The sequence below is a fragment of the Chiloscyllium punctatum genome, chromosome 15 (assembly GCF_047496795.1).
Source record: "Chiloscyllium punctatum isolate Juve2018m chromosome 15, sChiPun1.3, whole genome shotgun sequence".
In the NCBI taxonomy this organism is placed as follows: domain Eukaryota; kingdom Metazoa; phylum Chordata; class Chondrichthyes; order Orectolobiformes; family Hemiscylliidae; genus Chiloscyllium; species Chiloscyllium punctatum.
In genome coordinates, this window is record NC_092753.1 from 86,212,573 (window position 1) to 86,227,086 (window position 14,514).

Consider the following 14,514-nt stretch of genomic DNA (forward strand, 5'->3'; position numbering starts at 1 on the left):
GAAGGGATATGGGCCTCCTGGGAGCCAGGTGCGGCTAGTTTAATTGGGAGCATGGCCGGTGTGGACTAGTTGGATCGAAGGGTCTGTTTCCATGCTGTATGACTCTATGACTCTATTTGTACAGAAACAGAATACTCTTCACCAATTAGGCTTCTGCCTTGAAAATATCTTATCACATTTTATCATCAATTCAAGCATATATTTGACTTCCTTTTAAGTTTTTGAACTTTGGAAGGGCATTCCAGATCATAACAAGTCATTATACAAAAACATTCTCTTCACATTCACGTGATTCTCTGATCAATGATCTTATTATCTCTCTAACCTGGTTACCAATTATCCAGCCAGAGGAAACACCTTGTCCATATCAATCCTACCAATGCTGTCCATACCTCTATCAATACAGGAATTTGTTTTGGAAAGAATAATTACTGACAAAACCTACATCAACAATGCTGACAGGCATGTTCGCATTTATACAGAATATCATTCTCTGTGAGTCCCCACTGAGATAACTGTTGTATGTAGTAGACCCTCATATCTAAAAGGGTCAATTGACATCACAGTTTAAGCTTTGACTATCAAGGTATAAAGGACGGTTCCTGGGAAGGTCTAACTAGTTCCTCAATGCTAAATTCATGAAGCTGAACAGTAATGTGTGCCTACTCTTAGGTTCAGCCTGAGGTCTCACAAGATAATCTAATTGCACTTAGATGTGATTTTTTTCTACCAAACCTCACTTTTGCCAAAGGATTCATAAATGCATTTTTTCCCAACTTAGATTAATATAATAAGAAGGATTGGTGGCAGCAAATCTACCCAAAATATCTCCGATGCCAGTGGTGGACATGCCAAAAATATAACTACTAGGTAGCCTTTACCTTTGACTAGCATTGACTAATTCTTTCTTTGTTATACCTTGCATTTTCAGCAGCTCTTTCTCCTGTTATAAACTTGACTGCTTCCAATGTGACCACTACCAGCTTCCACCTGACGTGGACAACAGACACTTATGAAGAGCAGCTGTTTATTGCGCAGGTCTTAAAGAATGATACCATTGTGAATGAGACAGAGACCATGGAACTGGAGTGGATTGTGTCAGATTTGGAGCCTGATACTGAGTACACTGTGAGTGTATTCTCCCAAGCCTGCGAAGATGAGAGCCCTCCTGCAGAGCTGAGTGTAAAAACAGGTAACAACGCAGGGACTAGGAAAACCCTAACATGACTGAAAGATTATACTTTTTAGATACAGCCCATTGTGGATTGAAGAATCAAAACTGTCAGCTTGATATTCAATGTTTTCAGATGATATGATTATTTGTAGAAATAAATTCACTTATTCATTATTTATTTTAACCTGATTTTTCCTTTTAACATATTTTAGGTTTTGTGACTGTGATAGAAAGATTCTAGGTGTTTGTCATTGATGCCAATTCTTCAAGAATTAACAAAACACCATCTCTTGCCAGGACTTATCAAGCTATGTTACATGGAGATGTAATAGTATCATAGAATTGTTGCAACAGAGAAGGAGGCTATTTCCACTCCATGAAGGAGCCAACATGTAGTCCCACTCACTTTACTAATGCCCCTTAGGAAGGGAAATTGCCTTCCTTACCAGGTCTGGCCTCCATGTGACTCTAGGCCCACAGCAATGTGGCTGACTCTTAACCACCGTCTGAGCAATTAGGGATCGGTAATAAATGCTGGCCTAGCCAGAGACATCCACATCTCGTCAGTGAATTAAAAAAAACCCTACTTTCTTCTTGTCGTGCAAATGTCAGATATTAGTTGGTCAGGTGAAAATGGATCAAAATTTAATTGAACTTGACTATCTTTAGGAATCTGAAGTTTTATGATGGGCTAAAATTTCTTAGAGTGTAAGTAAAAGAACTGTTAATGTCCTGCCATTTTCTTTTTTGTTTTTTTTTGTCACAGGCCAAATTACTTTGATGGCTGGCTACCTTTAAAACTGCATTTGCTTGTCAATGTTGTCATTCATAATAAATTTGCCTCATTCTTTTTGTTGACAGAAACCACAATGAATGTTCTCAGCTATACATCCAGTCCGAGACAATCTAATACTGGGGTTGTCTCCACAATGACCATCTACCCAAACACATCTGGATTCCCGATGGATTTTGTGTACACCGAAGTGCCTCCATGCTGTATGTGATTACTGTTTTGTCAGTATTTCAACATTTGTTTTCTTGGTGCTGTTAATTGCTTATTAAATATTTACACAAATGATTACCTCGGAACAGATCATGTCCTCAGGACATTAGCTGGGATTGCTGGATTACTGGCCCACTGACATTACCATGACAACACCATTTCCCACTTTCCAACTCACTCTCACTTAAACTTCATTATTTTAGCAGCAAAATGCAAATTACAAAAATAATTGCATAATTTAGTGTCATTGATATGGACTGCTAATCAGTGGTTGGACCTTGAACATTGTTATTTCTAGTCTTGGGTTTTTCCATGTCCCTGACCTTGCAACCCAATCTCATGATGTACAACTTTGCCTTCAATATTTACCTTAAGCCTCCACTGATCTTGCCCCTGAACTCAGCTGTTTTATCCACGTTTCCCAACGCTGACAATGAGATCAGGAGCTGAGTGACTCTGGTGAAACTCAAGCCAAGTTTCATAACGCAGATTATTGTTAAGCATGTGTTGCTTGATGCAAGTGTTGGCAATTGCTTCTGCTGTCTTACTGATGATCGAGAGTAGACTGATGGGGTGGTATTTACTGGACTGGGTTTGTTTGCTTCTTGTGGACAAGGACAGACCAGAGTTATACTCCACACTGCCAGCTAGTGAGTTGTTGGAGGAGATTACAATGTTCAACCATATTGGCATGGTTTTGTTTGCACAGTTCTGCAAACATCTCCAGCACAATTCTGCAATAGTGTCAGAGCCCGTAGCTTTCGCAGTTTCCATTGTATTCAGCTATTTCTTGATATCACTTGGGGTAAATCGAATTGGCTGAAGCCTGATGTCTGTGGTGCCAAGGACTTCAGGTGGAGACTGGGATGGGTCCACCCAGCACTTTTGGCTGAAGATGATTTAAATGCTTCTGCCTTGTTTCTTTGCAGTGACGTGCTGGGCTCCTCCATTGGTGAAGCTGTGTGTACTTGTGGAGCAGCTTCCATTGAGTCGCTGATTTGTCCTTCAACATTCATGGTTGGATATAACATGATGGCAAAGCTGAGATTTGATCCATTGGTTCTCATATTTGCCATGATATGGAGGTGCCGGTGTTGGACTGGGGTGTTCAAAGTCAGAAGCCACATGACATCAGGAAATAGTCCAACATGATAAGCTTCAGGAGCACTGCTGCTTTGTCACTTCACCTGTGCTCCTAAAGTTTGTGATTTCAAATAAACCCGTTGGACTGTAACCTGATGTCAAAAAATGTGGTGCTGGAAAAGCACAGCCAGTCAGGGAGCATCCGAGGAGCAGGAGAGTCAACGTTTTGAGCATAAGCTCTTCATCACTTTCTCCTTGTTGATTATAACCTGTGTCGTGAGATTTCTGAATTTCTCATATTTAGTTTTATAATGGCGCTGGGAAGTACTTTTGGATATCTTATTCCCATAAAATTGCAATATAGATGCAAATTGCTCTTGTTATTGCTTCTAATCATGGACCTTCATCTTCACAGTACCTCCTTCACCAGTTGTAAACCTGACAGTTTTCAATGTTACTACCAAGAGCTTTCACATTACCTGGACAACAGATGACTACGAAGAGCAGATATTTATTGTCCAGCTGTTACAGAATGACAGTGTTGTGAAAGAAATGGAAATATTCGAGTTGGCTTTGACTGTGTCAGGACTGGAGCCTGGGATGGAATACACTGTGAGAGTCACCTCCAGGTCTTGTGACCAAGAAAGCATTGCTACAGAGCTGAATGTTAAAACAGGTAATAGTTCTGACTGGCATGGCCCTGTCCTAATGAGATCTTACCTTTCACTCTATTAATGGACTTCCTCACATCACCTCACGGTCATTCGTAGAAGCATTACGAAAATTCACCAAATGTTTGGAGTGTCTTCTTCTGAAATTGTAGTTAAGGGTAGACTGGACAATGGTCTGACAGTACTGGGCTGTAATTCATCAAGAATACTTGGGCCTGACATTAATGTGGGGAGAAAGTGAGGACTGCAGATGCTGGAGATCAGAGTTAAAAAATGTGGTGCTGGAAAAGCACAGCCGGTCAGGCAGCATCCGAGGAGCAAGAGATTCGACGTTTCGAGCATAAGCCCTTCATAAGTAAACGCCTATGACATTTATGTTGACAACCCCCGCAGCAGCTCCTCAAAATATTTACAAGAAAATGCTGGAAATTAAGGGACTAAAGTGCCTGGTAAAGTGCACGATATGTTGGTGTTGAGTTTGAAACTGTCAATTTGAGCGGAGGAGAGGCATTGCTACCTGTTAGTTCCTGTTAGTTTTCCCTAAAGAAAATAAATCATGAGGTTGTTGGCAAAGTTTATATGTTTGATTAACATTCATGATCACAGTGTGAGATGTATGTATTTTCTTACCCTTAAGGTGATTTCCCAAGTTAAATGATTCCAGCAGCTGAAAAGTGTAGAAATGATTTATTACCACACACTTGCCCTGGAGGTTTTAATGCAATGTCTTGCATGCACTATCACATACACACACATGCAGATAATAAAGAAAGGCATTGCAAGATACCATTGTTTCAGTCTCTCAAATAACAAGTCTGTAGCTTCATAGTTGGATTGATGCCTGAGCTGGAATGCAGGTGTGGTAAAAGCAGAGGATTCTATATAAACAGGAAACAGCTCAGCTCTCAGGTTAACTCAGTCAAAGAAACACACTGGGCTGGATTAATACATAATCTTTGTTACAGTATTTCACACTTTGAAAGTTTATGAGACAGCAAAGGATTTTGTACCTGAATTTAAATGACCCTTTTAATGCCTTTCTGGAAAACATTTGCAGTTTGATGTTTCTATGGAAAAATGTGCAGTAGAGGGATGAGTTGGTTGAGAGGTGACTGTCTTGCTTTGTTGACTCTTTATCCTGAAAATAAGGGACGTGTGCATTTTATAATTAGCTGTGATTGTCTAAATTTTAATCTGATATTTGATTGAATTTCAAATCTGTGTGGAACTACTATTGCCAAGGACAAAGCCAACCATCTTAAAGGCTGTCATGCCACTTGAAAGAAGTATAATTATAAAATCGTAATATCTTCATACCAGTACAGGGCATGATAATAATATTATGAAAATTAGGAGCAGGAATACCTTCCTTGACCATGCTGCACCATTCAGTAAGACCATGGCTGATTGGATTGTGGACTTGACACTTCCTTCCTGCCTGTAACCTTTGATCTCTTGTAGATCTAATAGGAATTACATCTGGCAGGGTGTATGGGGGGGGGAATAAGTGTTTTTCCATGTGCAGGAAGACCTTTTGATGCCTCTCAGTCTATGCTCCTGTTGAAGTTGCATATTCCATTCAATTATTTTAAAAAGGTCATAACCTATAGATGGATTTGACAATAGCACATTTAACATTGATACGAGACTGTGGTTGACAGTTTTTTTTTACTCTACCCTATCTGTTTGGTCCTGATAGTAAACATCTCTCTTTTTCAGCAGAAACCACCAATGTTAGAGCAAAACGATCTACTTTGGGTGTTGTCTCTTCAATGACCATTTACCTCAAAAGATCTGGATTCTCAGAAGATTTCCAATACTCTGATGCACCACCATGCTGTATGTGACTGTTTTTGTGCTTTTTCAACTTTTAGTCTTTGTGATGTTGTACTTTTAGGTTGTTTGTTGATTACAGTGAGACACTGACATATGAGCAGTCATACTTATGAATGTGACCCCAGACAGGGTTTTAATTTTTAAAGACTCAACATACAAATATTTCCCCCGCTTGTGAGTTTCCATTGTCCTGTATTGTGTTCTAATTTGCGAACAACTTGCAAATGGACTCCAAAATGGAACCCTTTCGCAACCCAGAGATTGCCTGTATTCAGTTGTTTTGATCTTTTAATGTTGCATAGGATCAGGATTTCTCATGGGTGAGGAAGAGAATCTAAAAGCTGAGCAGTTGGCAAAGGAAAGCAATCTTTACTTTGGAGTGAATGATAACAACTTCAATGCTCTCCCTCGCTGGTGGATTTTGAGTTGGGAGGTGGGGGTTATGAAATTGGGTGGGAGGGTGAGGGGGGACTCTGCCACCTCCCCCCTCACCACCCACTCCCACCCCACCCCCACCCCCACCCCATCTTTCCCCTTGGCTGGAAATTTAGAGTCATTGAGCTATACAGAGTGGAAGCAAGCTCTTCGGTCTAACTCACTGTGACCAGCTTTTCTAAACTGAACTAGTCCCACTTGCCTGCATTTAGCCCATATTCCTCTGAACTTTCCTATCCATGTACCTGTCCAAATATCTTTTAAATGTTGGAATTGTACCAGCCTCTACTGCTTCCTCTGGCAGCTCATTCCATACATGCACCACCATCTGTGGGAAAAAAAGTTGTCCCTCAGTTCTGTTTTAGATCTTTCTCCTCTCACCTTAAACATATGCCCTCTAGTTTTGGACTGTCCAAACCTCTGGAGTGTTCACCCTATTCATGCCCCTCATGATTTTACAAACCTCTATAAGGTCATGCCTCAGCCACCGCCACTCCAGGGAAAAGTGTGAGATAGCCTTCCCATACCATTGCCAATTGAAGCCCTCAAATACACACTCAATGCCCACTGAAAGGTCTCATCCACCATTACTATGATATAACAAGGGATGGGTAGGAGTCTTGTCATGTGGGAAGCTCGAAAATCAAACCATGTTGGGGTTGCTTATGAGCCTCTGAGGTGGAGGAGGGAGATTCTCCCTCGCTCAAACGCACTCAGTGTCCAATCATGAAATCAGATGTCTGGAAGTGGGATTCCTTTACCAATGACCTTTCGCCACCATCCCAACAACACCCTCCCCCACCCACACACCCCCAGCCCATGATTACCTTCTTGCCGTCACTGATCTGTGGCTTCATCCCTCATTGATCCTGGGCATTGAGTTGGTGCTTTATCGGCAGCCACCATCCTCCTGGTTGGCATTGTCTAGAAATGAAGAGCTGCTGGACTCTGATTTGCCTTGTCAGTGGGACCCTAGGTTCCCTGATCACAGAGAAAGCCCTCTGCTGTCTGCTGAAGGGTCTGATGGGACTTTATCTGCTTGGGAAGAGCTGATTCAGGGTCTTCACTCACCCTCCAGGCGGTGACTGACAACTCTATGGTCTACGTTATACTCTGACAATACAATTGCAATTCCAACACAAATGCATGGGCAAGAGTGGGAATCAAAACAAGGTGAATCCACTCATTTGGTAAATGAGCAATTGCAAAAAGATATTTCAGTCATCTATGTCACAGACTGCAGGGAAAGGTCAATAAATACGAGGAAGGAAAATATACCATTGTTACAGTCATGGGAGAATGGCATTTGTCATCACCTCCACCTTAACTCAACCCAAATCTTATCCACCAATCAACCATTTGCTAGTTATGGCAACTTCAATTTTAAAATCATCATCCTTGTTTTAAATACTATCCATAGTCATGCCTTTCCTTGTCTCTGTAACATCCTTCAACCCCACGACCATCTGGATTGTCTACATTCCTCTGACTCCTCTCTCTTCAACTTCCCCCAAGTTAATGCTCCAAGGTTAGTGACCTGGCTTTCAGCCACCTCGGACCTAAATTCTGGAATTTCCTCTCTGAACATCCCTACCTTTACCTTGCACCTAAATTCTGGAATTCCGTTTCTGAACATCTCCACCTCTTTCCCTCTTTTTAAGCTGCCAGGATTCGAGAAGAGATTAGGCCGACAGAGCAATGATGGTGATTGAAAGCAGTTGAGGATGAGGGAGGATATCTGAGTGGGAGACATGAAGTGGGTCAGAGACAGATAGTAGCTGACAATGAAGATTTGAAAGCAGGACAAAATAAGGCCCTGAAAAGAGGAGAGTCCAACCTGGGAAATGTTCTGAAGGTCACATATTGCATCATTTAGCACCAACACCCTCTCCCCCCCCCACCCCACCTCTGAAGAGTTTTTCAAATAATAAAGTACACTAAAGGAAGGAGATAATTGTGCTGGAGGGACTGCAGAGGAGGTTCATCAGGGCGTTGCCTGGAATAGAGCATTTCAGCAATGAAGAGAAGCTGGATAAGGTTAGGTTCTTTTTTACTGAGGCAGAGGAGGTTGCGGGGGTGGGGGGGACCTGAGAGAGGAGTATAACATTATGTGGGACCTGGACAGGGTGGATAGAAAAACAGCTTAGTTGAAAGGTCAGAAACAAGGAGATGAGGGCATAATCGTGAAGTGAAAGGCAGGAGGTTTTTATTTGAGGAAAAGCCTTTGGTGGGGGTGGAGGTCTGGAATACACTGTTGGGGAGGGTAGTTGAGGTGGAAAACCTCACAGCCATTAAAAAATACTTGGATAAGTACTTGAAGTGTCATAACATTAAAGTGGGACAGGTATAGGAAGTATCATAGTATCATAGAATTTCTACATGGTGGAAGCAGGACATTTGGTCCATTGAGTCCACGCTGAACCCTACGAAGAGCATCCAATCAAGACCCAAATCTACCCTCCAGTCCCGCACTTCCCACTGCTAACACACCTAGCCTGCATATGCTTGAACACCACCGGCAATTTAGCATGGCCAATCCACCTAACCTGCACATCTTTGGACTGTGGGAGGAAAGTGGGACATCTGGCAGAAACCCACACAGACACAGAGAGAATGTGCAAACTCCACCCGTGGGTGGAATTGAACCTGGGTCCTGGATAATATCTCATCTTCAGGACGGCACCACTCCCTCCTTGATTTTGAACTCAAATCACCAAAGTGGATACAAACACTCAAACAGCTAACTCAGAAACAATAGCACTACCTACTGCAGTTAACACTTATGTAAGGTAACCATGACCCTTAAATATAGAAAATCACAGCCATAACCATTGCGCAAAACATTAGTGTAAAACTAGGGTCTGAAACAGGAGACTGATTAAACCTAGCAGGTAGTGACCCTTCACAGAAGTTGCATTTCATGTTTTTGTTCATTTCTTGTAAAGTTTTTCTTTTAATGCAGGTTGATTTCAAATATGTCAATGACCAGTTTAAAGTAGTAAACAAACACCAACTCACCGCTGCCTTTCCCAGGGTAAGGATGGGCAATAAATACTGGTATGGTTACCACTGCTATCCTCCCACCTTGATATTGAGGTGCAGATGTTGGACTGGGGTGGACAAAGTCAGAAGTCACACGACTCCAGATTATAGTCCAAATGGGTTTATTTGAAATCACAGTTTTTGGAGCACTGCTCCTGGTGAAGATATCACTTGACGAAGGAGCAGCGCTCTGAAAGCCTGTAATTTCAAATAAACCTTATGAACTATAACCTGATGTTGTGTGATGTCTGACTTTGTTCATCTCATGAATGAGGAGTAAAATATCATAGGACACTTCCAGAGAAGATTAAGTAACACTAAAATTAGAGGAAAAAACTCCTCTGTAAGTGAAGATTATTGCAGTCACAGCAATGTTGTCATTATAGCTACAATGCAATGAAGCACCCATCATTTCAAGTTCCCTAAATATAGCATACCAACTTGTTGCAGTCATATAATATATATATATATATATAAAAGCTTTCTTGCAACATCACTAGGTCAATACCTTGGAATTATTTTTCACACTTGTGTGGAATGTGAGTGTTGCAAATCCAGGTAGTCTTTGACCTGATTGACTCTGTGGCTATTGCAGAGTGTAGTTAAGAGTGAACCATATTGCTGTGGGTCTGGAGTCACATGTAGACCAGACCAGGTAAGGATGGCAGTTTCCTTCCCTAAAGGACGTTAGTGAATCAAATGGGTTTTTACAGCAATTGGCAGTGGAAACGTGGTTATTAGTAGACTAACTATTAATTCCAGATTTTCTTGAACACAAATTTCACTGTCAGCCCAAGTGGGATTTGAATCCGTGTCCCCAGAACATTAGTACAGAAATCTGAATTATTTGTCCATCAGTATGCCATCACACCCCCCCACCCCCACTTAAACCCTTTACCTAATGCCATTATAGGACAACTGTCAGCACAAGGATTGCAACACTTCAAAGCAAAGATATGGTGTGAGGAGAAAAGTTTGAAGGAGATGTGAGGGGAAAGTTTTTTACATTGAGGGTGATAGGTGCCTGGAATATGCTGCCGGGGCGGTGGTGGAAAGATATATGATAGCAATGTTTGAGAGGCATTTAGACAGACTCATGAACAGGCAGGGAGTAGCGGGATATAGACAATGTGCAGACAGATGGGATTAGTTTAGAATGGCATTATGGTTGGCAAGTCATGGGTCTGTTCCTGTGCTGTACTGTTTTATGTTGTAAACAGGGAAGTGCAATAGTTGTGGCCTTGTCAGCCGAATTTATGAGAACAAAACATGAGAAGATAGCCCCCCCCAGTCCCCGTCAATGTACTCAGGGTTTTGATGACCATGTAGGTGTGTGATCTGGTGTTGACTAATTGGATCCTTAACTTACCAACAGCTCCATCTTTAGTTACCAACTTGGCTGTCAAGAGTGTCACCAGCAGTGGTTTTCGAGTAACTTGGACAACAGACACCAGTGAAGAACAGACCTTTGTTGTGCAGGTGCTAAAGGATGATAAGCTGGTGCGTGAGACAGAGACACAGGAAATGGAATGGACAGCAAGAGGGTTGGAGCCTGGGACTGAGTACGTTGTGAGCGTCATGTCAAGATATTGTGAGCAAGACAGCATTTCGACAGAGTTGACTGTGAAAACAGGTAATGTGGCACATTTAGTGTACAAAACTCTCCCATGGGTAATGACCATGTAATAGCTGGAAAACTAATCACTTGCCTGATCTTACAGCTCTTAGTCAAACCAAGGCAGAATCAGAAATGGCTGTATCTCATGCTGGTTCTCCAAAAGACCTGATCGCTTCAGATCAGTTTCTGCCAAATGCTGGTCAAACCTTCATGTCATCTTCTACTCCAGCTTGTGGTGAGTGAAGCTATTATATTTTAACTGGTTTGTAACCTAATTTCTGTTAGTGTTACTTTAGAAAAATCACAAGGATGTTCAAGTGTTATCATTATATTATTAAGCATAAAAGCACCAATGTGATGGAAATACTGTTAATTCCAAGTCAAATTTGAGTTTCCCAAAGATGACATATCAACTCGATGTGGTTCTATATTATCTTTCCGCTGTTGTTGTTTCAAAATGGAAGAAAAAGCATGCTCTTCATTTTTATGCATTAGATCCTCCTTCGATTGGAAGCCTTATTGCCTTCAACGTCACAAGCAAAGGTCTAAGTGTGATTTGGGAAACTGATGCCCCAATCAACCAAGAGTTTATTGTGCAGCTTTGGAAGGACAACCATGTTCTGATTGTTGCAAAGACCAAGGAACGGAACTGGATTGTGTCAAACCTGGAGGCTGGAGTGTTATACACTGTCAGGGTAGTTTCTGAGCTCTGTGGGAAAGAAGGCAAAGGCAAAGTACAAGAAGTAAAAACAGGTACAAAGAGTTATGTCTGCAGTTATTCAGTTTTTTTCTCTATCAACACTTTTCATAATTTCTCAAACAAACCCTGATTAGAGTTTCTTTATCTGTGTCAAAAGCCCAACCTAAAGGTTATCAACTCCTACCTTTCATATTTTTGCCCTTAGACCTTGACCACAGTGACCGTTTGTGACTGTATTAACTTCACTGACATTTTGTAGAACTTCCAGATGCCCTGTTTTTCTATGAATGCTTCCAACAATGTTGTATTTATTTCTGTGTTCACGACTTCTAATTTCCATGGAAGATGTTAACTGTTCTTGAAGCCCATGGATATCAATACTGATACTGTAGTCAAGAAAAGCTAATGGAGTTAATCTACTGAAATTCAGCTAGCTCACGAGGAGGCTCACGAGGAGGCTCACGAGGAGGCTCACGAGGAGGCTCACGAGGAGGCTCACGAGGAGGCTCACGAGGAGGCTCACTAGGAGGCTCACGAGGAGGCTCACGAGGAGGCTCACTAGGAGGCTCACTAGGAGGCTCACGAGGAGGCTCACGAGGAGGCTCACTAGGAGGCTCACGAGGAGGCTCACTAGGAGGTAGATCAGGCAAGTGGTAAACCCACCCACCAGGGGGCTTATGGCAATGTTATATCAAGAAGTGCTGACAATGTGTTGCTGGAAAAGCGCAGCAGGTCAGTCAGCATCCAAGGAGCAGGAGAATCGACGTTTCGGGCATGAGCCCTTCTTCAGGAATCCCCATGCCCGAAACGTCGATTCTCCTGCTCCTTGGATGCTGCCTGACCTGCTGTGCTTTTCCAGCAACACATTTTCAGCTCTGATCTCCAGCGTCTGCAGTCCTCACTTTCTCCTATATCAAGAAGTGAGCAATGAACAACTTTGGAAACCTTTATAGGGTAAGACAATAAAGGGATGGTCAAAGGAGGGCTTTTATATGGCTGTAGAATGTGCAGAGAGAGATAGAGAAGCAATTTCATTTTGGAAGGAAATTGCAATATCGTAGTGGGTGCACAGTGCCTGAAAATGGAGGAAGGAGATTATTTTCACTTTAGTGGATAGTGTTGAATTTATATATTTGTTTTTAATTACATTTAGAGGGGCCAATTAAAATTGAATAATTTCCTTTACCACCCTCAAGTTACTGGAGGGATAGAACATTGTTGGAGTAGTTATTGATTTCGGAGTCTGATTTCAATCGATACCCTCCAGTTTAAGAGGAATAGCATTTAAATGTCACCATTGTTTTGGGTTAGGTAATGTTTGTAGAGCTGGAAAGTATGGGTGGATATTGGAAAGAAAAGGAGGGATATTTTTAAAATGTCCATCGAGTTCCATAAAATTTTCATCCAGCCTTACCCCTGTTGAATTGACCCTAAAGTTAAGCTCCTTGAGTAAAGTGCATCTAATGTCAATTTTTCAGCTTTATCATGATCTACCATTTCAATGTCCATCACTATATGGTCAGAAGTAGCATAGCTACCTGGAATTTTGCAGCCGTCTAATACCCAGCGCAAGAGATTGAACTCAATTTCTTTCCTTCTCCTCCCACGCCAAACTTAGCTCCTTACGCCACCTTTACTCCATTTTAACGCCAAAAAGCCTTCTGCCTTTAGAGAAAATCTGAAAATGTTACTTCTTAAAGAAATAAAATCTTAAAGGTTCTCCTTTTGTTGAGGGTGGAAACAAATGTGTGACTCTTAGTGGTTTATGAATTATAGGTGTCTCTCTGATAGGAAATGTGCAAAGACATTCCTGCTCTCACCTGGGAACTCACAATGCCCCACTAGGAGGGCTGACCTGAGACTTCCTTCTACATTTCTTCAAATATCTTATTTCAGTGCTATGTTGTCTATATATTGTGCTCACCATTATCCTCTATAATTTCAGAGCCAAACTCTGCTGGGATGTGGCCCACTTGAGTGTAATATAGACTTGGAGTGGGCATAGCATTTCTTTCACTGAAACATGGCATTAACCCTCTGACACCCACAGACTGACAGCATTAGCTGTTATTCCAGAAGCCCCCTCCCTCACATAGCTCATTCATACTTGAGACCTCACACGGACTCTGGACAAACTTGTTGAACTGTGGCTTTGTTTTGGTTTCAAGTCCACATTCATGTTAGACCAAATAAAAAGTCATTGTCAAAAATCGAAATTGCTGGAAAAACACAGCAGGTCTGGCAGCTTCTGTGGAGAGAAATCAGAGTTAACGAATTCTGAGGAAGAGTCGGTTAACCTGAAACATTAACTCTGATTTCTCTCCACCGGTGCTGCCAGACCTGCTGAGCTTTACAAGCAATTTCGATGTTTGTCTCCGATTTACAGCATCCACAGGTTTTTTTTCTGTTTTTATTTTGAAAAGTCACTGAGATTAGTCAAACCATCATTTACTGAATGGAACATGACCAAATCTGCAAATCCTCAATTGACATAGCAACCATGAAAGCTTTCAAAAGAGTGTTAACTAACTTTTCCCACCTTCCTCAGGTGCACGCATCATGGGAGGGAGAACAAGTATAACCAACTTAAGGTTCAACGAAGCGTTGAAGAACAGCAGTAGTGACAAATTCAAGAACTTTACAGCAAAGTTTATTACACAGGTATGTTTACATCTGATTTTGTTTTTACTGTCCAACAGGTGACTGCCTTAAAAGATGAAGTGGATAAGATTGGGAGTTCCAAATGAACATAGAACATAGAACATAGAAAAGTACAGCATAGAACAGACCCTTCGGCCTACAATGTTGTGCCGAGGATTAGTCCAAATCTAAAATAAAATCACCTAACCTGCGCACCCCTCAATTCACTGCTGTCCATGTGCATGTCCAGCAGTCACTAATGACTCTGCTTCCACCACCACAGCTGGCAATGCATTCCATGCATTCACAACT

The 14,514-nt window shown here is 41.8% G+C and overlaps 1 protein-coding gene across 3 annotated transcripts in view; it reads left to right on the top strand.

The window, feature by feature from the left end:
- The window catches only part of LOC140486490 (uromodulin-like 1), a 117,342-nt gene that overhangs the window by 48,732 nt on the left and 54,096 nt on the right, over positions 1-14,514 (top strand). Inside the window, exons 14-21 of one of the 3 annotated variants that reach the window (XM_072585722.1) lie at positions 932-1,192; positions 2,036-2,170; positions 3,676-3,936; positions 5,651-5,770; positions 10,620-10,877; positions 10,966-11,097; positions 11,358-11,615; positions 14,111-14,223. In XM_072585722.1, coding sequence (XP_072441823.1) covers positions 932-1,192; positions 2,036-2,170; positions 3,676-3,936; positions 5,651-5,770; positions 10,620-10,877; positions 10,966-11,097; positions 11,358-11,615; positions 14,111-14,223 — 1,538 coding nt within the window. The remainder of the gene's footprint in view (positions 1-931; positions 1,193-2,035; positions 2,171-3,675; positions 3,937-5,650; positions 5,771-10,619; positions 10,878-10,965; positions 11,098-11,357; positions 11,616-14,110; positions 14,224-14,514) is intronic. The other 2 variants (XM_072585723.1, XM_072585724.1) reach the window with 2 other exon arrangements.